This window comes from Coniosporium apollinis (assembly GCF_000281105.1).
Source record: "Coniosporium apollinis CBS 100218 chromosome Unknown supercont1.17, whole genome shotgun sequence".
Lineage (NCBI taxonomy): Eukaryota > Fungi > Ascomycota > Dothideomycetes > Coniosporium > Coniosporium apollinis.
The window spans coordinates 449,417-476,854 of NW_006913279.1; the positions used below are offsets into that span (position 1 = coordinate 449,417).

The 27,438-nt window shown below is 55.9% G+C and overlaps 13 protein-coding genes across 13 annotated transcripts; 4 read left to right on the forward strand and 9 right to left on the reverse strand.

Moving 5' to 3' along the window:
* Nucleotides 1–149: 149 nt before the first annotated feature.
* On the forward strand, nt 150–1,154 carry W97_04112 (uncharacterized protein; the record flags this gene model as incomplete). Its single annotated transcript, XM_007782005.1, has 1 exon — nt 150–1,154. The coding sequence occupies one exon, from the start codon at nt 150–152 to the stop codon at nt 1,152–1,154; it is 1,005 nt and encodes a 334-aa protein (XP_007780195.1).
* A 472-nt stretch (nt 1,155–1,626) lies between these two features.
* Nucleotides 1,627–3,086, reverse strand: W97_04113 (uncharacterized protein; the record flags this gene model as incomplete). The annotated part of the gene is made up of 2 exons (XM_007782006.1): nt 1,627–2,826; nt 2,883–3,086. The coding sequence occupies 2 exons, from the start codon at nt 3,084–3,086 to the stop codon at nt 1,627–1,629; spliced, it is 1,404 nt and encodes a 467-aa protein (XP_007780196.1).
* A 200-nt stretch (nt 3,087–3,286) lies between these two features.
* W97_04114 (ATP-dependent rRNA helicase RRP3) lies at nt 3,287–5,157 on the forward strand (the record flags this gene model as incomplete). Its single annotated transcript, XM_007782007.1, has 7 exons — nt 3,287–3,713; nt 3,772–4,060; nt 4,112–4,150; nt 4,198–4,496; nt 4,554–4,713; nt 4,769–4,870; nt 4,938–5,157. 7 exons carry the CDS (start codon nt 3,287–3,289, stop codon nt 5,155–5,157), a joined length of 1,536 nt encoding a protein of 511 aa, XP_007780197.1.
* A 2,103-nt stretch (nt 5,158–7,260) lies between these two features.
* W97_04115 (uncharacterized protein) lies at nt 7,261–8,791 on the reverse strand (the record flags this gene model as incomplete). Its single annotated transcript, XM_007782008.1, has 4 exons — nt 7,261–7,452; nt 7,516–8,551; nt 8,612–8,660; nt 8,713–8,791. 4 exons carry the CDS (start codon nt 8,789–8,791, stop codon nt 7,261–7,263), a joined length of 1,356 nt encoding a protein of 451 aa, XP_007780198.1.
* Nucleotides 8,792–9,161: 370 nt separating this feature from the next.
* On the forward strand, nt 9,162–11,375 carry W97_04116 (acetolactate synthase, large subunit, biosynthetic type; the record flags this gene model as incomplete). The annotated part of the gene is made up of 3 exons (XM_007782009.1): nt 9,162–9,513; nt 9,569–11,254; nt 11,326–11,375. The coding sequence occupies 3 exons, from the start codon at nt 9,162–9,164 to the stop codon at nt 11,373–11,375; spliced, it is 2,088 nt and encodes a 695-aa protein (XP_007780199.1).
* A 666-nt stretch (nt 11,376–12,041) lies between these two features.
* Nucleotides 12,042–12,923, reverse strand: W97_04117 (uncharacterized protein; the record flags this gene model as incomplete). Its single annotated transcript, XM_007782010.1, has 5 exons — nt 12,042–12,112; nt 12,169–12,271; nt 12,336–12,378; nt 12,535–12,709; nt 12,755–12,923. 5 exons carry the CDS (start codon nt 12,921–12,923, stop codon nt 12,042–12,044), a joined length of 561 nt encoding a protein of 186 aa, XP_007780200.1.
* A 490-nt stretch (nt 12,924–13,413) lies between these two features.
* Nucleotides 13,414–16,453, reverse strand: W97_04118 (uncharacterized protein; the record flags this gene model as incomplete). Its single annotated transcript, XM_007782011.1, has 2 exons — nt 13,414–15,452; nt 15,517–16,453. 2 exons carry the CDS (start codon nt 16,451–16,453, stop codon nt 13,414–13,416), a joined length of 2,976 nt encoding a protein of 991 aa, XP_007780201.1.
* A 1,531-nt stretch (nt 16,454–17,984) lies between these two features.
* On the reverse strand, nt 17,985–18,755 carry W97_04119 (golgi apparatus membrane protein TVP18; the record flags this gene model as incomplete). The annotated part of the gene is made up of 4 exons (XM_007782012.1): nt 17,985–18,285; nt 18,347–18,442; nt 18,648–18,663; nt 18,719–18,755. The coding sequence occupies 4 exons, from the start codon at nt 18,753–18,755 to the stop codon at nt 17,985–17,987; spliced, it is 450 nt and encodes a 149-aa protein (XP_007780202.1).
* A 685-nt stretch (nt 18,756–19,440) lies between these two features.
* W97_04120 (nuclear transport factor 2) lies at nt 19,441–20,175 on the reverse strand (the record flags this gene model as incomplete). Its single annotated transcript, XM_007782013.1, has 6 exons — nt 19,441–19,557; nt 19,622–19,723; nt 19,785–19,856; nt 19,913–19,977; nt 20,072–20,089; nt 20,169–20,175. 6 exons carry the CDS (start codon nt 20,173–20,175, stop codon nt 19,441–19,443), a joined length of 381 nt encoding a protein of 126 aa, XP_007780203.1.
* A 716-nt stretch (nt 20,176–20,891) lies between these two features.
* On the reverse strand, nt 20,892–22,025 carry W97_04121 (dihydroflavonol-4-reductase; the record flags this gene model as incomplete). The annotated part of the gene is made up of 3 exons (XM_007782014.1): nt 20,892–21,311; nt 21,367–21,898; nt 21,952–22,025. 3 exons carry the CDS (start codon nt 22,023–22,025, stop codon nt 20,892–20,894), a joined length of 1,026 nt encoding a protein of 341 aa, XP_007780204.1.
* A 629-nt stretch (nt 22,026–22,654) lies between these two features.
* W97_04122 (succinyl-CoA ligase [GDP-forming] subunit beta, mitochondrial) lies at nt 22,655–24,261 on the reverse strand (the record flags this gene model as incomplete). The annotated part of the gene is made up of 6 exons (XM_007782015.1): nt 22,655–22,789; nt 22,844–23,729; nt 23,783–23,891; nt 23,944–24,016; nt 24,066–24,149; nt 24,208–24,261. The coding sequence occupies 6 exons, from the start codon at nt 24,259–24,261 to the stop codon at nt 22,655–22,657; spliced, it is 1,341 nt and encodes a 446-aa protein (XP_007780205.1).
* Nucleotides 24,262–24,457: 196 nt separating this feature from the next.
* On the forward strand, nt 24,458–25,225 carry W97_04123 (uncharacterized protein; the record flags this gene model as incomplete). The annotated part of the gene is made up of 2 exons (XM_007782016.1): nt 24,458–24,645; nt 24,697–25,225. 2 exons carry the CDS (start codon nt 24,458–24,460, stop codon nt 25,223–25,225), a joined length of 717 nt encoding a protein of 238 aa, XP_007780206.1.
* Nucleotides 25,226–25,403: 178 nt separating this feature from the next.
* On the reverse strand, nt 25,404–26,714 carry W97_04124 (acetyl-CoA acyltransferase; the record flags this gene model as incomplete). Its single annotated transcript, XM_007782017.1, has 2 exons — nt 25,404–26,498; nt 26,568–26,714. The coding sequence occupies 2 exons, from the start codon at nt 26,712–26,714 to the stop codon at nt 25,404–25,406; spliced, it is 1,242 nt and encodes a 413-aa protein (XP_007780207.1).
* Nucleotides 26,715–27,438: the final 724 nt, after the last annotated feature.

A 27,438-nucleotide genomic window follows, 5' to 3' on the forward strand; every position in this document is an offset into this window, starting at 1 on the left:
CTCCCCGAAGCCAATGCGGTGGTGGTTCCTGCATGACGTTGGAGCTTCCTGCCTCGGCTTGCCGATTGTTGACATCCGTGACCTCGACGCTCTCGCTATCCAGCATTGAAGCTTCAGCACCAGCGGCCAGCTCCACATGTAATGCCACAATGCCCGGCCCCTCCGAGGCACCGCTCAGCCTAATATCTTCCCAAATGATGGCCGCCCAACAGCGCCCCAGCAGCCGCCGCGCCGCATCCGCAACCTGGGACCGTCTCAAATCCCGCCCTTCCGACCCGCTGGAGCAATACGGGCTGCCCTCCAAAGGCGAGACGCGACTGAACGACTTCAAGGCGCAGGAGAACTACTACAACAAGATCGTGGAGCGTTACATGAAGTTCTGCGCCTCATGCGGCGGCGGCGACGGGCTGGAGAAGGCCTTTGCTTCGCTCTCACTGTCCTCCACTCCAACCCCTTCGCCGAACCCAGCGCCGCCGCAGTCGAAGAGGTCCGGCGCACCTACTCTGGGGCCTCGTAAGGCTAGCTCCGCGCAGCAGACCACCCCGCCAACCCCGCAAGCCGACCTCCCCACCATCCTATCCGCGATGCGCAAGCTGCGCGAAGCGCTGGTCGCCTCGCACCGCCTCGACGTCTTCGCGCAGCGCGCTTACACCTTCATAATCCACGCCTCGATCCTGTGCCGCCATTTCGAGTCATACCACCCCGCGCTGCTGTACCTGCTGCACGTGCTCCACCCCGTGGTTCCGCTATCCGAGCCCGAGCTGCACGAGTTTGTCGGATACCATGTGCTTGATCTCGCGTGTCGGCAAGCGGACCTGGGGGCCGCGTATGCGGTGAAAGTCGCGTATGGGCATCGGGATCCGGCGGGACGGGTCGAGGTGGTGCTGAAGAGTCTGGTGCATGATGATTATGTGGGGTTTTGGCGGGTGAGGAGGGCGGTGGATGGGTATCAGAAGGCGGTGATGGAGTGGGCGGAGGAGGGCATGAGATTGCATGCGTTGAAATGTTTGGGAAGGAGCTATCTGAATGCGGAGAGACAATTCGTTGAGAAGATGGCGGAAGCCACGTGGAAGGAGTTGGTGGATAAGGGGGTAGGGTGGGAGCTTACTGGAGAGGGCGAGAAAGTCATTATGCGGAGGCCGAAGCCGAAGTGAAGGGTAGCAAGTGGAGGGACTCTTTTTACAACGAACAATTGCAGCCACTCCGGAAAAGAAAGGTCGCATTTAGACGTACTCTGGAGGGCGGAGGACTGCCGGTGTGGCGAGAAATGGTGAGGAGTGGGTGTCCGCGCTTCGAATATCTCAGCGTATACAGCAAGGGAAACCAAGGCTGACGTGACGAGCAGAACAAGTAGAAGATATGAGGGTACAACCTTACTTGATGGTTTGGATGATGGAGCCTGTATTGCAATACTAGGGATATTAGGAGACCTGCCTGTGGCGCCTTGCCCATATCCGCGTAGTTAGCAGGTCCTTTAGTAGGTCTGTAGCATACAAGCTTAGCGCTCGGTCCATCCGGCATTTTTTGGCCTCTACTGGTCTCCGAGACTGCTCGTGGGTCAAAAATTCAATCGACTGGACGATCCTTGGCAGTGGAGGGCCGGCCCCATTCTAGCCTTGCGAATATTCAACCCTCGTCGTCCTCGTCGTCCATATCCTCGTCCCCATCCTGGTCCCCACCCGCGTCTTCCGCATCCTCCAAGCCCTCACTATCCCACTCATCGTCGTCCATGTCATAGTCCTCATCCTCCTCATCTTCTCCATCCACCCCACCATCCTGCTTCCTCTCCTTCCTCTTCTTCTCCACATTCTCCTTTTGCACTCTTCTCCTCTCCTCCTTCTCTTTTCTCCTGGCATCCCACACCCTATCCATCTCCTTGACCTCCTCCCTCCCCTTCTGGATATACTCATGCCACATGACCTTCCCTCCACAAACCCCCTCCTCCACCTTCGTCAGCCTGAGCCTCATCCTCGGCCCCAGCTCCACCAACTTCACCGCCCTCTTCTCCACGTGACTCCGACCGGGGCGTCCTCCGCCGCCACCGCCTTCACCGTTCTCCGTACGCGAGGCTGCGCGCACCCGGTCTCGCTTACCCAGCACCTTCCGCGCGCTCGACGCCAGCACCTCGACTTCAGCATCCGTCTCGACCTCGCTCTCGCTCGCGCTGGTATAGCCGCCTGCGGAGGGGTCGAGCAGGTAGTCAGCCACATCGTCCAGTTTTCCCAGGTTCGGCAGGCCGCCTTTTCGCTTTCTGGCATCAGAGGTGGAGGTTGTTGCATGACCTATCCTGGACGCGGCGTTCAGGCGGCGGATCGCGCGCGGGAGGTCCTTGGTCGAGGTTCTGGTCGTGATGGCGTAGTGCCGGAGGTTGAGGACGTAAGCGCCGCTTGCGTCGGATGAAGGTTCGCGGTTCAGGAGTAGGACGCGGCGGATGGAGGTTAGGGGCATGGTTTGTGGGGATATGGGCGGGAAGAGGGATTGGAAGACTGTGGTGCAGAGGTTCTCGAGGTGTTTGGGGACCGCGGGTGCTGGACCGGTGAAAGCGGAGTCTGTGGAAGTGGGGGCGGGAGTGTTGAAGTTGTTCATGACGAGGAGGGGCGCGGTTTGGTATTCGTAGCCGCCGGTCTTGGGGTGCTTTTGTGATTTCGCAATGTCTTTGCAGAGCGAGTATTTCTCGACGCGGAAATGCAGAGTCGGCCCGCGAGGCGTGATCGCTAGCCGTAGGTTCGTGTTGCCGGAGGTGGAGCGCGAGAAGAGGAGGAGGTGGGTTACGCCTAGAGGTCCGGCCATAGTGGTGTAGTCGCGCAGCTTGTTGGATCTTCGCTCCTAGAGAGGAGATGTCAGCATCTGATCTGATATAACTTTGCATACTCAATCTGTACCTTCAGCCGCGCAGCTGTACCAGGCTCCATAACTTGTCGCACGTCTTTCACCAACTGGCTGACGCTGGGTCCCACCTCTCCAGCACCAATGCGAATGACCATGCTCTTGGGTGATCGGTCCATGTTCTTCGTGTTCGCTGCTCCATTGGGAGCACCGGCGCGTGCTCCAGCGTGCGTGCGCTTCTTGACTCGTCGTTTAGCCATCGTCGTGATATATCAGGTCGTCGTTCTACTGTAGTCGTCGGCAGCTTCTGGATATTTTTCGTGATTTTGCGGTATTGCGGAGATGTGATCTTATCTTATCCATCTCCGCAGCTTTTCTCTCAACCCTACGAGATTTCAAACTCCACTATTGAGTTAACCTGGCGAAGCAGCAACTTAGATATACAGCGCATATCACGACAATGCCGGAAATGTCTGCGCCAAAGAGGAGGAAGATCAACGAGAGTCACACACCAGTAAAGGTTAAGAGCAACGACCGCGCCTCGAAAATCGTCAAGCCTAAGCCATCCAACGCCGCCGTCCCCACACCGAAAGCCTCAACCAAGCCTGAGAAGCCCGCAGTTGAAGATGAAGACGGAGAAGAAGACGCCGTCGAAGATGAAGATATCTCGGAGCATAATGCACAATCGGCGATAGATGCGCGCAAATCATTTCAAGAGCTAGGCGTAGTGCCAGAGCTTTGCGACATGTGCCGCGAACAAGGCTATACGCACCCCACACCCATACAAGCAGAATCAATACCAGTCGCCTTAGAAGGGAGGGATATCATCGGCCTGGCAGAGACAGGGTCGGGGAAGACCTGTGCTTTCGCGCTACCTGTTCTCCAAGGTATGCAGAATTAGTTTTTTTTTATATGTCTGGGGCTCTATGCTGAGATATGTCGCAGCACTCTTGAACGAGCCGCCAAAACAACAAGCTTATTTCGGACTGGTCCTTGCCCCGACACGCGAACTGGCTTTCCAGATCTCTCAGCAGTTCAAGGCGCTTGGTGCGCTTATTCAAGTTGAAGTCGCCACCATAGTCGGGGGTATGGATATGACTGCTCAGGCCATTGCGCTGGCAAAGCGGCCGCATGTGATCGTCGCCACGCCGGGACGGTTGCTCGACCATCTAGAAAACACAAAGGGGTTCTCCTTGAGGAATCTGCGATATCTGGTCATGGACGAGGCGGACAGGTAGAAACAAACATCAGCTCAGAGACACTTAAAACGCTAACTCTATGGCAGAATCCTTGATCTCGACTTTGGCCCTGTAATGGATAAGATGTGAATACTCCTTCCAGCTCCCTCCTGCAGCCAGCTGACTCTTCCAGTCTCAAGGTTCTTCCCCGCGAGAACCGCCACACCTACCTCTTCTCCGCAACCATGAGCTCCAAACTCGACTCTCTAACGCGCGCCTCCCTGCACAACCCCGTCAAGATTTCCATCAGCACCTCTTCCCATCAAACCGTCTCGACTCTCCTTCAATCTTTCATCTTCATACCCCACAAGCACAAGGACCTCTATCTTGTACACCTCCTCAACGACTTCTCCGGCCACCCTTGTATCGTCTTTACGCGCACTGTGAATGAGACGCAGCGGCTAGCTTTTCTCTTGCGGAATCTAGGCTTCGGTAAGTTACTGTTTTGGTGCGGGCGAAAATGCCTTCCAAACTGATTCGGTGACGCAGGCGCCATCCCGATCCACGGCCAGCTCAGCCAGAATGCACGGCTGGCTGCCTTGGGCAAATTCAAGGACCGCTCGAGAAATGTACTCATCGCTACGGACGTTGCGGCGAGAGGGCTGGATATTCATAACGTGGACTTGGTGGTGAACTATGACTTGCCTTCGTAAGTTTCCAATCAGCCTAGTGGATTAGGGGTTTGTTACTGACATGGTGTACAGAGACAGCAAAACCTACGTCCATAGAGTCGGCCGAACAGCCAGAGCAGGCAAGTCCGGCAAGGCCGTTTCGCTGGTTACGCAGTACGATGTTGAGATATGGATGTACGGCCCCTATCATCTCTTTCTTGTCCTCTTTGTTCACGAATAGTCCACTGACCTTCACGCGCAGGCGAATTGAAAACGCCCTAGGCAAGAAGCTGGAGGAATACCAGGTCGTCAAGGACGAGGTTATGGTCTTGAGTGAGAGCGTCGGAGAGGCGCAGCGGAGAGCAATCAGGGAGCTGAAGGATATGCAAGAGAATGGGATGGGTAGACACAGGAGTAGAAAGGGGCCGGTGGGGAAGAAAGGGAAGAGAGGGAGGGACGAGATGGATGCGGAAGAGGGATGAAGAGTTGGAAGATGACGATATGATGTATGATCCTCATCAATATGACTGAAAGGATGCGGCATGACTTGCTCGTATCTTCCAGGAGCAGGTCTTGATTCCTTGCGAATGGCTCACTTAACTATTGCGCGCGCAGCATGAGAAGAATGCAATGGAAAGAGTTAGCTACCAACGTGCTACGCAAAGTACTCGTGGCGTACCTCAGTACCTACACTGATAGATTGATCAAAGCGTGCCGTGATAGCAATGTGCGAACCTTTTCAACATCAGTCGTTCTACGGAGGAGGGACGGAGTGCTGCCTAATCCGGAAAAAGACCAAAGGCCGCAGAACAGCGATGTGAAAACATCCACTCCCAAGCAGCTTCCGACGGGCCAGCAACCTCCAAGCACCTAGCGAGGGCCAGAGGGTCAAGATTTGAGCGAGTGGCAAGGACGAGGCCAGAGGTGGGTATAATCCGGCGAGCGAGGAAATGTGGTGGTTGTGGCACATGGATGCCCTTGTGCACTTGGCGGAGGCCGTCCTTCGCGAGGTAGGAGGGACGTGATGAACAGCGTTGAACTTCCGGAGTATCTGAGCGGAGCAAAGGCACCAGCTGCGGGCTTCGTTAGCATGCTGGGTCGTATCAGGATGCGGGCGGCCACAACCTAAATGCCTCCGTCCGTTTGGCACAAGTCGTTCGCGCGCCAGTGGAACGAAGCAGGCCCGCGGTGGTGTACCTAGGTACTGCCGGAGGGTCAGAGTTGTCCATCCAGGTCACAATGTGGAAGCATGGACTTGGACAGTCGTTCTACGCACGTTGTTCGACTTCCGAATATGGCATATCCGGTAGTTGCGTAGAACGTCGCTCTTGCTACATAACATGTTAGGTTGCAGTTACATAACAGAGACGGTGACCAGGGCAATCACGGTGAGCGTGGGTGTCCAAGCAGGCACCAGCACAATGGAAGAGAATAGCGATGAATCAGAAAATGAGCCTGGCTTAGCTTCGCATCTTTGGTGAAGGCTTCTGGAGGTGATGAAGATTACCCCTTCGTATTTCTTGCAAGGCTTTCCTACTCAGGGCTGTGCAGAAGCTCCCAAGTAGAACCAGATGATTCCCCAACCACGTAACTTCGAGCCCGAGAAGCGCTGGTGCGGGACGTGAAGATAGTGCTCTCTTCAAGAAGGGATGTGCACCCGTCTTACCGATCGAGAAAGGAGTGCCTGTCGTTGTCAGTCCTTCACATCTCGCTTTCGTTCCTCGACCAAAAGAAGGACTAGCTGTTTCGCTCCGGTCACTGTGAGCTTGGTATCCTCCTCAACCCATAAGTCGGGCAACCGATCTGACTGCGGTGGTCAATTCCGCCGTGACGCCTGGGAACCGTGGACGGCCACGTGGTGTCTGTTCCTTCGGGCCTCGTATGGTTTCTGTCAGGTGTTTCGAACAAAGAAAGTTCTGTACCGGCTTTCAGGCGAATTTGCGTCTTGCGAGTATAATGTACTGAGTGAGATTTCATGGAGCAGAGAACGTCAACGACTTGATGGAGAGCAAGAAGACCTCGCAGACTGCGGTATCTAGAGGAAGCCGACGAAAAGCTCCATGGACACTCGGCCAAGCTGGAAGCGGCTATTACTACCTTTACCTTAACAATCCACGGCCCCAACGACTTGCAGAAATAGTGGACGGATGCGGTCTAATACCGGTATCAGCCATCCCTTAGACCCTAAAATCCGACATCTGTGATGCAACGACTACATGCTGCGCCATGAGTGGCTCTACAAAAGAAGAAGACAACTCATTAGGAGCCACTGGTCCCATTTTGTCGATATTGAAGCCTGCGCTGGTCGTCCAGCAGATCGGATTCTTTAGCACTGGCTTGCGCCGGCTCGGAGGTTTCGTCGCCATGACCACACCAATAGAGCCGAGCCTTCCAGCTGAGTCCGTTTCGCCAGTAGAACTCGCTAGCTCCTCATGATGCAACTTCCTTACTCCCGACTTGCTTTTAGAGTGGTAAGGTCAGCTCGAATGGACTGCCGATCAAGGACAACGGCGGTATTCGGCAGCCGGCAGGCCATTTGAAGGTTAAACACGGCTGCTACGACTACAGCCCGTTGCAGGACCGCATCACAACTTGAAATCAACTGCAGCTTTCTCCCACACGTCTGCAGCCGGCGGTCTGGCGGCAAGCCGCTCCGCAAGCTCCATCTTCCGATCGCGCGAGCGTTCGGTGCAGAGGTCGTAGACAGTTGATAAGTTGAATGTCAGAGCGTGGAAGGCGGATCCGGATTCTGTGAGGGCTTCGAGGAGCTCGCGGGACTGATGTGGTCAGAGGTGTCAGTTGCCACTGCCTGTAGTTCGAGGGAGAGACATGAGACGTACTTGGCCTATCCGACCGGTGTAGAAGAGGCATATGGCTAGGTTCTGCTTGGCGAGCGCATCCTCCGGGTCCGCATCAGCCAACCTCTTCCACGACTCAACTGCTCCTTCGTAGTCGCCGTCTGCCATTTGGATGAGAGCCGAAATCACTGCATCCCCATCACCATTCCAATCGTCCTCATCCGACCCCGCGCACGCCCTCCGCGCAGCCCCTACATCTCCCACCCTCAACCACACCAACGCCTCCATGCTTCTAAGCCTCCTCTCACCCTCCTCATCCCGCCCCTTCTCCGCCCGCCTCAAGCCCACCAAATGCCTCCCCGCCCCCTCCAGCTCCCCCATTTCCACCAGCGCATTGCCAACCAAAATCCCACACTCCCTCAACCGCTCCTCCCACATCTTCTCATCCCCTCCACGGCCCTCCTGTCTCGACCTCAGCACCTCCCCCCTGCACTCCCGCGCAAGGTCATAATACCCCACGACGCTCCTCCTCGGCTCCCCGAACCCCAGCGCAAGCAGCCGCACCGCCAGCACCCTCAGCTCCCAGGGCACGAGATGCGCGCCGGTGAGCGGATGCCGGTAGAACGAAGCGCCGAGGTCGCCGAGCGCCTTCGCTTCCTGCGCCGCGAAGCTGTGCTGCCCGATGAGCGTTAGGCATGCGAGGCGGGTGTAGAGGAGGGCGAAGATGCGGGGGGCATCGGTTGGGGAGGTTGCGGTGGTTAGTTGGCGGGCGCAGTGATCGGCGGCGGAGCGGTAGTGGCCATGAGAGAGGAGGTCTTCGAGGGAGGCGTCGGGGGAGGGCGTGTGAGGGGAGTTGAGGAAGGGTGGGAGGATTGTGGTGGTGGGGAGGGGGTGGAAGGTCTCGGGGCGCAGAAGGTAGGAGAAGTCTTTTAGGGGGACGTCGTCGATGGCGGAAGAGGGTTCTGTGATCAGAGGACTGCCGAGACCGGGGGAGGTGACGGTTGGGAGGGCGGGCGAGGATGAGGGTAGGCGCTGGGGTGAGGCCGGTTGAGGGACCGATAAGGGGTCCGAGAGAGGGCTGCCCGGTAGTCAGAAGCTGTGTAGAGTGGGCTTGAAGGCGCGCGGAATCTGTACCTACTCTACACCCGCATCAAGAGGCCCTCTGGTAGACCGACGTGGCATCGCGACTGCATATCAAGTCAGCAGTTGACGATTGTGGGGGTGCATCAGCCCATGTACCCCTCCGCCGGTCGTCTGAAGATGCAGTCCTGCCATGGCTCCTCTGCCTGAAGGGGAGGTTGCCTGATGGCGCGTCCATATCTGTGTTGTCCTCGATGTTGTTTGTGTTGCTCTTCGTGATAGAGCTGCAGCTAACTTACAGCACCTTCAGACGGCGGACATGCGGGAGCTTGGCCGCAGTTCTGGTCCCTTCTCGAGCGGTCGAGCGGCCGATCTCGGACTGTGGGGTTTTAGCGTCTGGGCGATGATGGGTGCGCCTGCCCCCGTTGTCGCCTCCTCGGCACGAGCGTGAGAAATCCTCGACTGACTCACTTTACACCTTTCTGTCACCCACTCGCACTTGCCAATTCTATTTCTCTCCCCCCCCCCCGTCGATTTTCAATCCCAAGGACAACCTTTCACAACATCACAACCGCTTTCGAAGCCTACGGGCGCATCTCTTCAGCACAATGCTCAAAGCACGCCAGACCCGCGCTGCCCTGCAGTCTTTGCAGCATGCCCGCCAATTCTCCTCCACGCCAGCCGCAGCTGCTGTCTCACCTCACCGTCGAATAGCTCAGGCTGCCCCGTCGAACACCGTCAAAGAGCCTACAAAGAGACCACAGAGCACATCGGCAGCGACCGCGCAGGCGTCGGAAAGACCAGTCCCAAGCCCTGCTTTCAATCGAGACGACGGACGATGGAACGATGTACAGCCATTGCGGCCGTACCGCCAGCCGGAAATGGACCACTCTTTTGTGGGCATGAAGGGTGGAGAAATATTCCACGAGATGATGCTCAGGCACGACGTCAAGCATGTTTGTGAGTATCCAATTGACGGCGCATAGTGGCAATGGTAGCTGACTTTATGACTCAGTCGGTTACCCTGGTGGGGCCATTCTACCTGTTTTTGACGCCATCTACAATTCGAAGCACTTCAACTTCATCTTGCCAAGACATGAGCAGGGTGCTGGACACATGGCTGAGGGCTATGCGCGGGCCTCAGGCAAGCCTGGCGTTGTCCTGGTCACCTCGGGACCCGGCGCCACCAACGTTGTAACTCCAATGCAGGACGCCCTCATGGATGGCACACCGATGGTCGTCTTCTGCGGCCAGGTGCCCACCACAGCCATTGGCTCCGATGCCTTCCAGGAAGCTGACATCGTCGGCATCTCAAGGGCCTGCACCAAGTGGAATGTCATGGTGAAGAACATTGCCGAGCTCCCCCGGCGCATCAACGAAGCGTTCGAGATCGCTACATCCGGACGACCGGGACCCGTGCTCGTGGACCTACCGAAAGATGTAACGGGTGGTGTGCTCTCGCGACCCATCCCTATGACAAGCACTCTCCCCCGCCACCCCAGCGCTGCGACTGTTGCCGCACAAGAGCTCAGCAAGAAACAGCTCGAAGGCGTTATCAAGCGCTCGGCCAACCTTATCAACATCGCTAAGAAGCCTGTCATCTATGCCGGACAAGGCATTGTTCAGGCGCCCGACGGCTCTCGTCTCCTCAGGGAGCTTGCAGACAAAGCATGCATCCCTGTAACAACCACTCTGCAAGGTCTCGGAGGCTTCGATGAGATGGATGAGAAGTCGCTGCACATGCTGGGCATGCACGGATCCGCGTATGCCAACATGGCTATACAAGAAGCCGACCTCATCATCGCTCTCGGCGCCCGGTTCGACGACCGCATCACTGGCCACGTCGCCCGCTTCGCGCCGCAAGCCCGTCTGGCTGCCAAGGAGGGCCGCGGCGGCATCATCCACTTCGAGATCATGCCCAAGAACATCAACAAGGTCGTGCAAGCCACCGAGGCCGTGGAGGGCGACGTAGCGACCAACCTTCAGCTCATGCTCCCACAGGTCAAGGAAGTCAAAGAGCGGCCAGAGTGGTTCACGCAGATCAACGACTGGAAGCAGCGCTTCCCCTGGGCGTACGAAAAGGAAGGCGAGAACGGCCTCATCAAGCCCCAGACCGTGATGGCGACGCTCTCGAAGATGACCCAGGACGGCGAGCCCGGCAAGACCATCATCACAACCGGCGTGGGCCAGCACCAGATGTGGGCCGCGCAGCACTACCGCTGGCGACACCCACGCACCATGATCACATCCGGCGGGCTCGGAACCATGGGCTACGGGCTCCCCGCGGCCATCGGCGCCAAGGTCGCCCGCCCAGACGCCCTCGTCATCGACATCGACGGCGACGCCTCCTTCTCCATGACGCTGACCGAGCTCAGCACCGCCGCGGAATTCAACATCGGCGTCAAGATCATCATCCTCAACAACGAGGAGCAGGGCATGGTGACGCAGTGGCAGTCACTCTTCTTCAACGACCGCTTCGCGCACACGCACCAGAAGAATGCGGATTTTGTCAAGTTGGGCGATGCGATGGGCGTGCAGGCTGATCGGTGCATCAAGCCGGACGAGCTGGAGAGCAAGCTTAGGTGGTTGCTTAATACGGAGGGCCCGGCGCTGTTGGAGGTCGTGACGGATCAGAAGGTGCCTGTGTTGCCGATGGTGCCGGCGGGGAGCGCGTTGCATGAGTTTTTGGTGTATGATGAAGGTACGTTTGAACTCTCTTGCCCCCTGTCTCGAGCAGTCTGCTGGGGACAAGACGAGCTAACTTTTTGGCAGCCAAGGAGAAGGAGCGGAGAGCTCGCACAAGAGAACGGTCGGGCCGGTAGAAGCTCTGGCTGAGGCGTGTATATTCGGCTGTTTCACGATCGAGCATTTGACTGCGTTGGCGTTCCGGAAAAGTATCGTTTGACTAGCTTCACGGTGCTAGTATCCTTACTCGAGGAGGGGTCTGTGACATGCACGTATCGACGAGAAGTATGGTTGTTGCGTTTCTTGTGTGCTGCTGTGCTTCCGTTGTTGAGATACTCTTGGATTGTATATAGTTACTGAATGAAGACAAGATTCTGATGAAGGCTCTAGCGTGTCCCATTGGAAGCTTGATGCCTGTGCTATGAGCGGTGGTTCGGTGACTTCTAGACATCGTAACAAATCTTAGCGTACAGTCTGTATCATAATGTAGATATTCGGTGACGCAAAGATCGCGGTCTCTACAGGCATTAGGGGAAGGAGATGCGATAATGCTTTGCATGGCAGCAAGAACTTGTGTACGGTTTGAAAACCCCCCAAGATATCCATTGGGTTATGCGTACACGTCTATCACAATGTACGAGCTTGACAATGTGAGCTATACTGGGGCAGGCGCAACCACAACGCCTTGAAGCTCCTCAACAATCCACCACCCTAGGGTATCCAAAGCACTCCTAAACGCCTTGCAATGCTTTTCTCGCGGCTGTCCTCTCGGCACCGCAATGTCCACCACCAACTGGATGAATCTACTCATCGTCTAATATCGAGCTCGCAAGGGGTCCAAAGAACGGGACCTCGCACCGGTCAAGTGTATCCGCTACAAGTTTGGTTAGCTCTGCGGTGTCTTACAAGGCGGAAGCATTGGAAGTATACCGTCTCTATACGCACGCATCGTCAAGTACCCAATCAGGCCTAGGTCGCAGACGAAGAGGAGCCAAGATAGAAAGCTTGACCAGGAGAAGATTATGTGCATGACCTAGCACTAATCAGCCCCATCGTGTTTGGAAGGCGGAAGTGTGTATGGATATCGGGCGACTTACAAAGAGGAACGTGAACAGCAGGCTCGACTGCCACGCGTGAAACCTGTGGCCCAGAAAAACCCGTTAGCCTTATTCCGTACAATCTCACGGCCACGCCTTTCGATCGCCCCCTCAACCAACGCCCACAGCTATCACCACTACCACCAACCCTTCCTCTCCCAGCCCTCCTTTCCCCTAACCCCTCCTCCTCACCGCTCACCTAACGTAATCACTCCTCTGCTCCAGCACAAGCAACAACACCGCCCCCGCAGGCGGCAGCAGCAAATACGCCGCACACGCCTCCCAGTCCATTCGGATCCCCAGCCTCGTCTCAAACACATCCATATCCGTCCTTCTCCCCCCAACACCACCACCTCCTCCTACGCCGAACCCCTCTTCCGCTCTCGCAGCGCCATCCCCGCCGTCGCCGAAGTAGCTACTCCCCTGCCTATCAAACGTGCTCGGTGAGGGCAGTTTCTGGGGTCCCGAGGCGGCGAGGGTGCCGATGTTGGGGCTCGTGACTCGCGGGGAGCTGGAACTCGCTGGCAGAGGCGGGGAGAGCGCGCGGTGCGTTTCGGGGGAGGCGTCTTGGTAGGGTGCGAAATTCATTTGGAGCGGTCGGTGTGTTGGAATCGGAGGTTGTATAGGGGGGTTTTCTTGGGGGGGGGGAGGTGGATTGAGTAATTGTGGTTGTTGCCTGGGCTTCTGAGGATTGGAGTAGGTGGGCGGTGATAAGGGTAGGTGGCTTGGAACGGACGCGTGGCGGGGCGGGTGCTGTGCTTGGCGTGGAGGGAGTTGGTCGTAAGGGCTTTTGGACTGCACGAGATGCTTAAGAGAAGGAAATCATTGAACAGTAGCTGTGTCCGGTGGGGAAAGCATATATAATTGTGGGAAACAGCTGAGCATGCTGAAACAAGTTCTCATAGGGGAACGTCTATGTGTGTACCAAGTGGGAAACAAAATGCCGCTCAACTCCACCTGGTGCGCGCACCGAGGTGAGCATTGGCCAAAGGAATACAGAGAAGGTCGAAAGAAATGCAAATAACGATAAACTCCAACCAAGAGAACGTCTACAGCCATGCTTTTTACACTCCCCACCCTACGTCCCCGCAATCTTCTCAGTACTCCCCTTCTCCCCCATATCCTCAACACGCTCTTCACCATCCCTAATAATCACGTTCCCCTCCTCCGGTGCCCTTCCCCCCAGATACGCCGTGAACTTCTCCCTGCTATCCCCCGAACCGAGCTCCACATCCTGCTGCCCGGTCTGGACACTACTATCCGACGTACTTATGGCCACCTTAGCCGTCTCACTCTCATCTCCCGGCTCAGTCGCAGCGCTCAGCGGATCCTCGACCTCCTCCGCCGGCCTATGGACCTCAGGGACGATGCTCAGCGCCGGCGCCTCCGCCCTCAGCGTCTCGATGCTGGCGCTCATGTCCTCCGTCTCCTCTCCGAACTCAAACAGCGTCACCATCGGCATGAACGACAGCGTCGGCGCGGGCGCGGACTCTGCCTCCTCTGCAGCGCCCGACGGCGAGGCGGCTGGCTTCCTGCGCGCAGGACCCTTGGCCCGTCCCTTCCGGGCGTCGCTCAGTGGCGCCTTTTCTTGCCCCTCCGCTGGTTCCTCTTGAACGGGTGGGACCTCCTTCTTCGGCGCTTGAGGTCCGAGTTGGAGACGGCTGTTGAGGTCGTTCATGAAACCTGCTTTTAGGGCCGCGATCTTGCCGCCGCCAGGGCGTTGAGGGACGATGGGTTTTGCTTTAGGTGCCGCCGGCTGCGCTGTGGTATCGCTGCCTGCACTACCTGTGCTGCCAGCTGAAGTTGTTTTCGTCAGGGGTGAGTCTTCTGACCCCTCCGCTGGCGGCGGCTTGGCGGGTCGAGCTGGCACTTGTGGTTTAGGCCGAGCCGGGATATTTGGGGCCTCTCGTTTCGTTGGCGATGCCTCCTGGACGTCTCCAGTCCGCTGGGCAGGTCTTGGCGGTATTGTCGGTGTGTCCTGCGACGCCGATTCGGGACTCAATATGTCCGTCTCGTCCTGTTGGGGCCCTCCCACAGTCGTCACCAGCTGCAGGTGGTCTGGCGTGTCTTCCCAGATATCTTGGCTAGGGAACCGCGGCTGCATGCCTGGTCTCGGCGGCAGTTCCGCCTTGACATCCCGGTTGAAGTGCGTTTTAGCGAAGCGTTTCGTGTGTTCAGGCAGGAAGTTCTCCTGGTCCTTGCTGGTAAGATCGTGTTTACGAGCTTCCTCGGTCTCAGGAGGCTCGAAGATTGCGGACGGCTTTTGCTCCACGGCAGATTGGGGTTCCTGGGGCTCTTGCGGCGCCTCCACCGTCGTCACAAGATTGAAGTACTCAGGGCTGTCCTCCCAGACATCTTGGCTTGGAAAGTGATGTCGAGCAAGGTCCGGACGCTTCACCTTGTCTGCGGCCGTTTTCGGCTTTCCTTGCTGCTTCTGGCGCTCATCGTCGTCTGGAAAGAGGGGCTCATACTCCTTGACATCGTCAAGTGGCGTGCCAGTCCCGTCGTGGTCGCCGCGGCTTATCATTCGCGTTAGTCCAGGAAGCCCGCCATGGATACTGCCGGGACGACTCGAAGGGCGGCTGCTGCCCCTACGACCGGTGCGGAAAACACCCTCCGCATCGTTGTGAATGTAGTCGTCACGGTTACCGCTCCGTTCCAGCTCAGGCGAGACGGCGGGCTGCAGGAACTCAGCTCCCGGACGTCTGGCAACTTCGTCGGAAGCAAGGATAGGCATGCCCGGGCCGTTTTCTTCGATCCAGCCGCCCTTCTCCTCAGTGTTACCAGCATCAGGTCCGAGATCCTCAGTTGGGGGGTCATATCCTCCTCCATGGATCTTGCTGTGTCGCGATGCGGGCGGATCAACATGGATGACGTCGTCGTCTGGTTCGCTCTCTACCACCGATGTGCGCTTGTCATGTGATCCGTTGGAGTCCATGACATCCGTCGGAAAGCTTGCCTTGCGAAGGGGTGATTCAGCGTGGCTGTGCGAGCTGCTGGTCCGCGCCTTACGCAGAGTAGACTGCGGACGCGACGAGGCCATTCGAGACGCATACTGCTCAGATGCCAGAAACCCAATTTCTTCGGCGGGCGTGCCGATGGCTTCGCGCGAGGTGCCTGCACAGAGAGAGCAGACTGTCAGTAGATGCCTGTATGATACGGCCTGCCGGCCAGAGCTTACCAAAGCCAATGCCAGCGCTACCTTGAACGAGTTTGTTAAGATCATCACTGCTCAATGCCCACTCCTTGCGATCTTCCGAAATGGCCGGACCGTATGCTCCCTGTGCCTCTCTCGCAGCATCGTCGGGATGCTTCTCGTACCACGCCTTCTCAAACGCGTTGGATGGCTGTACGCCATGGCCATGCATACCATAACTGTCCGGCGGTCCACTGAAAACCTCCCGGCCACTCCTGGTGCGGCTGTGGTGGCGACCCGAAGACCGTCCATCGTTGAAGAAGCCGACGCCGGTGGAAGTGTTCTGAGCAAAAGGCGAGGGTGTCGGCATCTGCACATCGCCCGCATTCGGATACATCGGCACCTGTACGCCGATTTCCGGGATGCCGTGCTCCTCATCATCCTTGTGGATTGACTGAGGCCTAGTGCTGTTGCTCGATTCGGACTTGTTCGAGGTGCTCCCATGCCTCTCATTGTAGCCAGGGAAAAGCTTCGGGATGCCAGCAGCCGCGGCCTGGGTGGAATCGGTACGGGTAACGCTCGCGATTCTGGACTTTTGGGCGGCCGCAGGAAGTGAGGCAGTTGGCGCATGCAATGGCAGATTACCAGCAATGCCCTTTGAAGTCTGGGCTGGAGCTTCCTCGTTGTTGTTACTGAAGTCCTCCAGGTTCGCATATTCGTTCCCTTCCTGGCCTATAGACGGCAGACTGACGCTCGGCGGGCGTCGGGGGACGTCTTTCGGCTTTTGGTGATTGCCATTGCGGTTGTGCAGGAAGCTGGGGTCATTGAAGGGAGACCGAGCATAGGTATCTCGGTGCGGAGATATCGAGCGATCAACGCTACGCCTCGGACGAGGTGGGATTTGAGGGACTGCCATGTTTGCAGAAGCCGTCGGCGGTGGCTGCGAGCGGGCAGGACGAGCAGGTATTTGGGGAGCGGCCATTTTGGAGGTTCAGAGAGGATTGGAGAGCTCGATTGGATGTGATCTAGAGATGCAGGAAAAGTCGGTCAGCAGCTGATCGTCGGCCACGACAGTCTAGACCGCAGTGCAAGCCAAGTTCTGAGGATGCTCGAAGGTCACAGGTAGTGGTTGCTGTCGATGATGGATTGGAGCTGCGGTAAAGCTCGGGGAAGCTTCGTTGGGCTTTGTTGACCTTATGCCCGCCGCGGGCATCGCTATCAGCGGTTGCACCCGGCTGTTGGCCAAAGATCCTGAACGTTGACGATCCGCCGGTGACAGGTACCAGTACTTCGGGTAAGGAACAAAGACGCTTTACTCACAGTCTTGCGGGGAGTACTCCTAATGTCGTTGGAGATTGGGGTGAACAGAAAGCACACGAATTGCCAACAGAGGACTGTGATTCCTCAGATCGTTCTCACATGAGCAGGCTTTGAGGTTTTTATGTAACGATCGAGCTGAGTGACGCTGGCAGCTGGGCGGGCAGTGCACCCGATCTGATACCTGCGTTGAACTTGGATCGACGGCTTGACAACGGCGGCAGCATCATTGGCCAAGCGCATTGCGGTATTTCGACATCATCCTTCACATGAGCATCTGAGCAAACCGTGCCCCTCTGCAGCATTTTTTGAAGCTTTGGATGTCGTTCCTGGGATAGAGGGGCATCCCCTTCTCAACTTCTCCTACAGAGGTCCTAAGAACTCCAGCAGCGGCTCACAACAGAGACTCCGTGGAGATGGGATTTTTCCCAGCTTTCCAGGTGCTGAAAGCTCTGCTTGGCCATGCGCCGGACGCCACTTGGCCCCGCATTGCAGGAACCAGGCGTCCCCGTGATTGATCACGAACGGTTCCTGGAGCTGCTCCCTTTGCAGAAGGTTTGTCCAGCCCAGCTCGAGCTGAAGCCCGGACCCGCCAGACCCGCCTGAGGCCACGACAGTCGACACTGACAATGGCAGGTGACGCGTCTAACAGAGCGGACCTCCCGTGGTTAACCTGCTGTGTTCTTGGCGTCGCCGAGCAGGTCGTCTTAGAAGCAAATCCTCATGATGTTTACCTGTGTAGGCTGTCGATTCCGCCTCTGTGGCTGAGTAAACCCAGTTAACTCCAATGGCTGCATGGTATTATGTATGATCTTGGACTATCGATCCAACCGCACCGAAAACTCATGGTAGGATGCTTGCCCCAGTAGCTGGCTCAGTGAAAATATTACTTGCTGCCTATCTGTACATCTCGTCCGCTGCATGAGTCGTTTCTCAACCAGCAAGAGTGCCCATCCTGCTCAGTCAAAACACAAAACCAAAGTCGAACAGGGGAATCATTCGCCCGCTCAGCAAGTCCTCTCATGTAACGGAAAGAGAAAAACAATGGATATGATGCATGCCCGACATAACGCTGTTCTGGTGAAAGTCCGGCGCAGACATGTAACCGGCGAAGAAAGATATTTTGAGACGACATCGGCAGTGCTGACGCCTTCAACTCGGAAAAGCAAGGCTTTGTTTCTGTCCCCCTCTCCTCTTCAAACAATCATCTGCGCAACCCCATGTCCTCCCAGCGTCTTGCTCCCCACAAACCCCTGTCCCTTAATCCCAGCCGCCAAATAGAAGAGTGCCGCAAACAGCAGGAACACAGCCGCGGCCACCAAGCTCGACGAGCCGAAGATGAGGCTGAGCCACTGGATAACACTCAGAACGCCGTAGAAGGCCGCGCGCATGTAGTTTGTCTCGAAGCGGCGGACGAAGGTGTCGAACTTGGCGGATGTCGGGCAGATGCGCAGGAGGAGCGGGATCTCGACGAAGATGATGACGAAGGAGGAGATTCTGGGGGCGTGTTAGTACTGGTGACGGCGGTGGAGGGAGTGGCTGAAGGGGGCGAGCGTACAGGCAGATTACGCTGAATATCCAGATGAGGCGGGGGAGGGAGATGAGATTTGCGATGCCGACGGCGAAGCAGAGAAGGACGCATATGACACCGGTCCTGCAAGCTGTGTCAGTAACAGACTAGCTTCATATTGTTTGGCCCGTTTCTCGTTTCTCTGGGTGCGCTGCTCTATCGGCCAGTATAGAGCTTCAACGGCGGGCACAGTGATAGCGGCGCGTCTTCAATGCGCACTTCGGGACTCGCAGTTCACGACACTGACGCCGTTTGGAGTACTCATGCGCTTGCGGTGGAGCTCACTAACCATTGACCGTAAATACCTGGCGGAGCTGGTTAGCTATCTGGACAGTCCGCTATATCTATGGGACCACGTACTAAAGTTTCGCGACCTAAACTCCTCCGCGATCGTCATTTTGCAAGTGGAAGTCCTTATTCAGACTGGACTGATGGTATCCGAAGCCGCTACGGTCTCTCCAGGAGCTCCGCTGAATGAGCTGTCCTAGGTTTCAGCTCGCTCACTCTACTATGATCGTTCAGCGCCAGCCGCTCGAAAGTCGAAGATGGGATTTGAATAGCAAAACTTGGTCAACTTTGGAGGTGCCGAAGCTGTCAAATGGCTCGAGAATGTGTGGTAGTGTTGTGTAAATGGTTTGTTGTTGCCTTGGTTGCTTACGACGCAGTTCGTTGTTTGACGGCTGCACTGACAGGAGCTTGGCGCCCCTTCCCCGGCTTGTGCAAATCAAGGGTCTCGCGGTTTCCAAACAGAACCGCTCCACCACTCCACAAGAACCCTTGCACAGTATTTGCATGGATATTTAAGGGCTGTTCATGTTCTTTGACAAGTAAGTTCCGATCTGCAAAAGTTATGCGTTTCATCAGAGGTAGAGCCCAATGTATCTGAGCTCTTGACAGCCAAAGGAGCGAGATATCAGAGGCAAGTTTTACTGTGTATGACATTCAGGTCTTGATTCATCCTCTATCACTTATGTGAAAACCTTCCAAAGAACCTCTTCGCTAAACAAGGAGTAATCGCCGGGAAATGCGGCAGACTGTACTACACCAACGCAACGAACATGACCTGCTCCTTCAGCCCACAATCATGCCGCAGAGTAGACAAGCCGGAAGACGTCGTTGAACACGAAGAAACTTCCCGCTCCGTCCGGCAGCAGCTGGAACGCTTGTGTATAGCTCATCGGCTTTTGCTCTTCGTCGACCTAGATGGGCAGATATGTTAGCTGTTTTGTGAACAGAATATGTTATCTCTCTGGATCTGCGTACCAGCAGTGCACCAGTGACCAAGACTAGAATACCGTTGGCCTCATTGGAAGGCTGCGCGTCGAGCGTCGAGACCTGATGCCGCACTTGCTGGAATGGTAGCGACTGACACATGTCAGCACCGCTTTATTGTGAGCCGTAGCTGAACTGACTGCGTGTGTCATACCGTGAGCTTATCAACAATATTGATTGCGCCCTGAGTCGGAGAGTTCTCGAATGTGAGCATAGAGTTCTCGCGCTACGGAAAGGTATGGTTAGAGGCGGGTGCCGTTATTAGCAGCTGTTGGATCGTACGTAGAGTGCTCCTAGCGCCTGCCGGTTCTCATCGAAGGTCTTATAGTAGAATTCGGTGAATTGCTCTATGAAGAGGCGTCAGTCGACGGGTCAAGGCACCGAACAGGCGCCCTTAGAGGACGCTTTTATCTTCGAAGGGGGTTCAGCGCGTGAACATACGGGCGATGGTCTGGAAGTCTGCCAAAGCGGTCAGGTCAGCGCTGTTGGTTTACCGGCGAGGAGCGAGTGAAGGGCTCCAGCTGGGTCAGTCGCTTACCTGCCATGTCGGCGAGTATTTAGAAGTCTTCAGATTCTGAGGCGTTGTTTAGGAGGGCGCAAAGCTTCGAAGCTGTTATCGCAGACGGCTTTATTTGTATCCAAGGCGCTGAAACAGCTAGGTACCTCACATGGCGGGGCACGTGAGGGGGATCGGCGCCGCACCGGAGGATGAGTTTCTCCGAGAAGTCCTGCCTCTTGCAGTTTGCAAAGTGAAAAGCTTCACTTCTAACCCTCGAAAATGGCTCGTTGCACATGAGGTCGCTACTGCTAGCACAGCACTCGGGATGTATGCAATGGTCAGTGTACGTGTAAGCTCTACCTTCTGGCTCTTCCCTGCTGCTCTTTTCAAAGGATGACTCTTCTTCAAACGATAACTGCTGAAAATTCATGACGTTCAACCAAATATTCAAGCTCAACAGTCTGACTATCTTCATCTCTATACCCAGTTATACACTCAGGAACCGTGCGCTACATACTGACAGTTCCCTTAGGAAACTCGTAGTATCTGTAGAGTGTAGCGAGTGCGGTCCTCCAGAGCCCCAACTAGACCCTGGGGACGGATGAGTAGAGGGATATCATAGTGGACAAACCCATTGTGAGATTGGCAATAGGGCAAATGAAGGCAATGTTCATACAAACAAGCAATCACGTGGTCAAGCTTCGGAAGCGCTCACAATCACTATTCAGTGCGTCTATCAGTCTAGCTTATGAATCCGGTTCCTTATGCGCCCACTGCCTGCAGCGACCTGACAGTATCCGTTACGCACTCTTCAATGCTCCTAAACTTCAATCCCAACACCTCCCTCGATCTGCTGTTATCGTAGTTGTAGAATTCCTCCTCCGGATAATCGTCGACGCCCTTCTTGAACTCAGTTGGCAGCCCGTCCTTAATATCAGAGAAGTTCTTGCTGATTGCCTCCACGATCTCCCTGTTGCTGAAATGGCCAGCGGTCACAAAGAACCGCTTGTTCGCCGCCTCTGGCAGCTCCATCGCCTTGACGTGTGCTAGTGCTACGTCTCGGACATCCACCCAGAGGTATACACCCGTCGGCACTGGCTCGTCCTTGCCTTTGCCCTGCATGTAATTGCGGATGCGCTGGTTAGAAGTGTTCAGGGAGTCTAGAGAGTTGAGGTAATGCACCTGCAGACCAAAATCAGCAGACACTCCAGCAGCGGCTGCCCGACTGAGAACTCACGATCGGCCCAAACACAAGAGGCGGGTTTATCGTCGCAATCGTAAAGTTCGGCTTCTCCTTCTCCAAAAACTCCCACGCCGCCTTCTCCGCAAACGTCTTGCTGGCCCTATACCCCGCCGTGGGACTCTCCAGTGCCTCCTCCTGCGTAAGCGGGCTCCAATCCTCCTCGGTGTATGTATGGCCCGGCCACAGCCCCTTACTCGGGTTCACAATCGCCGCAAACGAGGACGTGATGACCACCCTCCTCACCTCTGGCGCGTGTTTCTTGATGCTCTTGAGGATGCCCGTAGTGCCAATCACGGCAGGGTCCAGCAGCTGCTTCTGGATGTCTGTCACGTTGAAGTGGAAGGGGCTGGCGGTGTGGATTACGGCTTCGAAAGGGGGATCAGACTTCACGGCGTCGTCGAAAGCGCCTTCGATGGCAATGTCTTCGACGATGGCGAAGTCGAGCTTGTCTTTACCAACGTTGGGGTGGGCTTCGGCGATTTTGTTGGCTTTGTCTTGGCTGCGGACGGTGGTGACGACGGAGTGTCTGGGGTTGTCAGCGACGTATAGGGTGAGTTTATAATTGCTGCTCCAGCGTACCCGTGTTCGAGCAGAATGTCCAGGACGTGGGCAGCGATGAAGCCGCTTCCGCCGGAAAGTAGCACGCGTGTCATTGTCAAATGCGAGAGTTGGTAGGGATTTCGAACGGAGGCAAGACGATTCTCTTGTTGTGCTCAGTACCTAGTCTATGGAAGAACAAACTCGGTGCAATTCGGGTGTTTATATGCCGCCAATTCGAAGATGTCTATCCGTACGTCACCCCGCTGTGGGGTTAGTCGGCGTTAACTGCAAGTATCTCCGCTCTCTGATTCGCCAGCAGACAAGGGTCCAAACATCCTCAGGATGGCTGCCACTGTGTTTCTAGCTACCATATGAATGTGATAGGCAGTCTTCTTCCGCGAAAACTTCTCTGCGGGGACAGCTCAAGGCTTGTTCTTCTGTCTGAACGTCGTGTTTACGGCGGTTTAGCGGTGTCATTGGACTTAGTTGGGCAAGGGCATGCCTCAACTTGAGCCTGTCACAGTCAGCGCTATGAGGTCACAAAATGTCAAATTCTCTCCTGGCTGATAAATGCGGTGGGCTAGTAGGCGCTTTCTCCTCGCATTAAGATACAGTGCATCTGAGACCAAGAGGTACTAGTTATCAAGACAGATACACGGATATAAGCAGAGGACATAGCCAAATCGTCTACAGGGCGGTATTGAGGGGCTACGCAAAAAGGACACGCATGGAGAAGACGGAACTAAATACCAAGCGTGAACTCGACCCCAACATCGATGTCTCGCGCCATCTTCACAACCTTCGAGAACTGCACCGACTTCTCTGCCGCGCTTTGCAGGTCGTCAATCGAGAAGATCTTCAAGCCGGACTCATTAATCTGAATCCTTCGTTAGCCACTCGCCTGTTCATTATGGGAGCCCATCTTGCTTACCAGCTTGTGTGCCATTTCCATGTTCGTGCCCTGTAACCTCGCAATAACCGGCGTCCTCAAGTTCATGCTCTCCACGACGGCGATGAGCCCCTTCGCAATAGCGTCACATCGCACAATGCCACCAAAGATGTTCACGAAGATAGCCGTAACCTTGGGGTCAGCTGTGATGAGGTCGAACGCCTGTTTGATGGCCTCAGGGGTGGCACCACCGCCAACATCCAAGAAGTTCGCCGGCTGCCCGCCGTTCAGCTTGATGATGTCCATGGTCGCCATGGCAAGACCAGCGCCGTTGACCAAACACCCGATGTCGCCGTCCAGCTTGATAAAGTTGAGGCCGACTTCTGCGGCCTTGACCTCGTCGGGATCTTCCTGCGTGGTGTCCCTCCATGAGAAGACCTCCTTTTGCCTGAAATCAGCGTTGTCATCGAAGTTGAGCTTGGCGTCCATGCAGAGGACCTGGTGGTCGGTGGTCTCGGAGAGCGGGTTGATCTCGATCTGGGTAGCGTCGCGCTCCATGAAGACCTTATACAGCTTCTGAATCGTGTCCTTGGCGTCGTTGATGCACTGGTCCGAGAAGCCGAGCTCCGTAGCGATGTTGGTTGCAATCTCATCCGTGACGCCCTTGTGGATGTTGATTGGAGTTGTGATGATGGCGTCCGGGTTCTCTTTGGCGACTGTCTCAATGTCCATGCCACCTTGGGATGAAGCAACGATGACTGGGCCCTGCGATTGTCGGTCCATGAGAATGGCAAGATAGAACTCGCGCCTGGCGAATTTCCGCTGAACGATGAAGACGGCGTTGCACATTCGTCCTGCGGCTCCGGTTTGCTTGGTGATGAGCTTGTGGCCGATCATCTGCTCTGCGAGGATTCTAGCTTCGGTGGGACTGGATGGCTGCTGTCAGTTCGATCGCAACCTGAGGACTAGGACGCAACGTACGAGTAGATCACCCTGACACCGCCCTTGAAGCCGTTGTCGAACGTGCCCTTTCCTCTGCCTCCTGCCAACACCTGCGCCTTGATAACCATGTCATCGTGCTCGGGTCCCCCTGCAAATTGTCAGCGCGAGCGCGCCGTGTATCGTCTTCGAAAGTTGCATACCGATCTTCTTCGCGACAGCCTCTGCCTCCGATGGTGAATAGGCAACCTCGCCCGGAGGTACGCCAATGCCGTACTATCGCAAGGTAAGCAAGCAGTCGAGGATGTGGCTCCTGAAGCCGTACTGATTCGAGAAGCTTGGCAGAGCGGAACTCATGTATCGACAGCCATCGAGCCTGCTGAGCGACAGAGCTCTTGAGGGGTGTTCTCTACAAGCTGTTAGCTGTGGCATCAGAGGCGCTTCTCCGCACCAATAGAGCGACGAACCGTAGCTGCTCTGAGCGCGGAGGCCAGAGGCCGGCTTCTGGCGAGCTTGAACATAGTTCAGGAGGAGACAGAAGGGCAGCCTCAAGGGTGGACTGCGGTGTGTTCTACCGGAGGAGGTGCAATGGGTGTTGATACCAGGTAGGGTTCTCCCGTTGCAGAGCTTGGGAGAGCTGCGGGAAGCGCCAAGCTTTGACGATCTTGCGAGGGGTCTCTAGCAACTCCAACGGCGATATTTTCTGATACAGACAAGATGCCCGCACCGACAACACCCAGCGATGGAGACGTAATACTCAACAGAGCCAGCGTTGCTCTGGCCAGGAGTCAGCGGCTTGTCGCATCATGGCTTTCTCCACCCACGGCTGAGGAGAGCGCGCAGTCCAAGTCCGAGGAGCAGCTTGAGAAGGAAGATCAAGATACATTTACACCGGTCCCTGAACTGTACGCTAGCGGCTTGTCCCTTCCAGTCTTATACAAGCTGAGATAATGCAGACTCGGTGTCGGAGCTCCTCTACCACAAGAGATCCCGGACGGCAGCTTCAAGCGCTCACAGCTATCATCCAGCGACAAGCTGCGGAAGCAGTTACTCGGAAAGAATGCAGTCAGCAAAGCGAGCGGAAGCCAACACGTCCCTTCGAAGCAGTTGATGTCTACTCGGGAACCAAGCAAGCCCGTGAAGCGACCGTATACAGAGGATAGCGAGGATGAAGAGGAAGGTCGAGCTTCGTCCTTCAAATCCAGAAGGGCGCGATCCAACAACGTCTCACCTGCGCCACTGCGCAAACCCACTGCAGCGCAGACCAAGGACGAGGATGAGCATGTAGAGGACACGGATGGGGACAGCAAGGGGAATGGTCTGGCGAGTCGGCCACCGAAAGCCTCATCACCAGTACTTTCAGCAAAAGTCAAGAGACCCACAAGTAGTTTCCTTGATGATGTTCTGGCAGAGAAGGCCAAGAGAAAGAAGAAAAAGAAACACAAGAAGAACAAGGAGGCTGGGGCGGCGGCCACCAACAACTAGTCGAGATACTCTCAGTCTATGCGGTAGGAATGGTTTGACCTCATACAAGGTTTGACGGTATTCAAGCCAACAACTTGTACATGCTCACAACATCCAAGAACCATCTAAACATAACTCCAACAAGGGACAACATCGCTGTACAAGACTACCAGATATCTTCTCAGAGTCCATGAAGCTTTTATTCCCGAACAATCAAGCTCGCCATGCCCATGCCTGTACCGATGCACATGCTAATAACACCCAACTCTTGCCCTTGCCTCTCCATCTCCGGTAACAGCGTTGCCAACTGTCGACCACCAGTGCAGCCAAGTGGATGGCCCAGGGCTATCGCACCGCCCTTCGGGTTGACCTTGCTCTCATCTATGCCAAGTTCCCTGATACAATAGATCGCCTGGCTCGCAAACGCCTCGTTGATCTCCCAGATACCAATCTCTTCTTTCGACACACCAGTGTACTCGAGGAGTTTCGGTATCGCTATCGCCGGCCCAATACCCATCTCATCCGGCTTGCACCCTACGACCTGCGAGCCCGCCCACTTGCCAATGATCGAGCCCGACAGCCCCAACGCCTGCGCCGTACTCCTCCTCATCATAAGCGCCGCCGCCGCACCATCCGACACTTGCGAGCTGTTCCCCGCCGTGCTGCTCCCATCCGGCTTGAATGCCGGCTTCATCGAGCTCAGCTTCTCAACCGTCGTACCAGGCCTAATGCCATCATCCTTCGTAACCGTGATCTCCTCCTCATTCTCCGGAACCTCCGGATTCGGCCTCCATCTTGTCGTCACCGGCACGATCTCCTTATCAAACAGGCCTTCCTTCTGCGCCTTTGCCGCCTTCTGCTGCGACCGTGCCGCGAACTCGTCTTGCTCTTTCCTACCGACCCCATACCGCTCCGCCACGTTCTCGCTCGTGATCCCCATGTTCATGATACAGTCCCTAGCATCTTTCACCGGGCTCTCCTTCAGCGCAGGCCACAGCACCCTCGGAATAGCCCTGGTGTCGTAGTTGCGCGTCATGCTTTCCATGCCTCCGCCGATGCCGACGTCGATGCTGCCGACTGCGATACTGTGCGCCACGCCGGTTATAGCTGCTAGGCCTGAAGCGCATGCTCGATTTACGGTTTGGAAGGAGGTGGTGCTGGGATAGCCGACGTGGTTCATCGCCATGCGCCCGGCTTTATGACCGCCGAGCTCGGCGAGGACGGTCCCGATTTGAACGTCTTGGACTGCGGCGGGATCGAGGTTGGGGTTCTGGGTTAGGGTGGCTTTGAGGACCTGCTTTGAGTCTTAGCGAATGGGCTCAGCGGAACTGGGAAGGGGGAGGAGCTCGTGGTGGTGGCGTACTGCAGCGAGCATTTCGTGGTCGTAGGCATCTTTCAGACCACCTTTCTTTGCGCGCGTGACAGGTGTTCGGAGCGCGGAGAGGAAGACGACGTCGTGGGGGTTCTTTTGGAGGATGTTCTTTGCGCCTTTTTGGATGAAGCCTGCCATGGCTGCTGCTCTGGATTGTGATATTACTGGCGAAAGCCGCTTGCCGGTAGCTAGAAGGTAGATGGAAAGCTTCAAAAAACAGAAATAAGCCCAATGCGCGCGCCACGCGAGTGTCTCGGGAAGCTGCTTAAAGGAGAAAAGAAGAGAATGAGCATAGACTGCCAATTCCGAGCGAGGAGACCAGCTCCGTGGCGGGCATCTTCGGGAAGCGTTTGCGGAGTGAAGCTCTTCGACATCGGCAATGGGTCCTGGCAGTGGATAGCAAGTCACGTGGCGGGAGAACGTTCATCCTCTAGGTCCAGGGGTGAGTTGTCGACAATGATCATCACGTTGGTTTAGGTGTGCTCTCATTCCCCACAGACGGTGGATTATTTACACTTACCCTTCATCCGAACATTGGGATTTTCTGTTCATCTTCAGCAGAAGTTCAGCAGCTACGACTTCAGGATAAAGAAAGTGCTTTGGAGCTTTGATGGCCACAAGCGGCCTGATAACTAGTACTACGTTCCATCTCTATTATAACTACCGATATGGTAGAAGGTAGTCCGGAACTTGCGTGGTTAGCGGGTGATGTTATTTTGTCTCACATATGGACAAGCAAAGAGTCATGACGGCAAGAAGGTTCAAGGGTTGTTTATTCTTCGTATCATCGCATCTAGTGCTAGCAAAGTCATGGTTATCCAAACCATCCGGTATTTCCTCCAGCAAGCTCCAGTTTTCCATT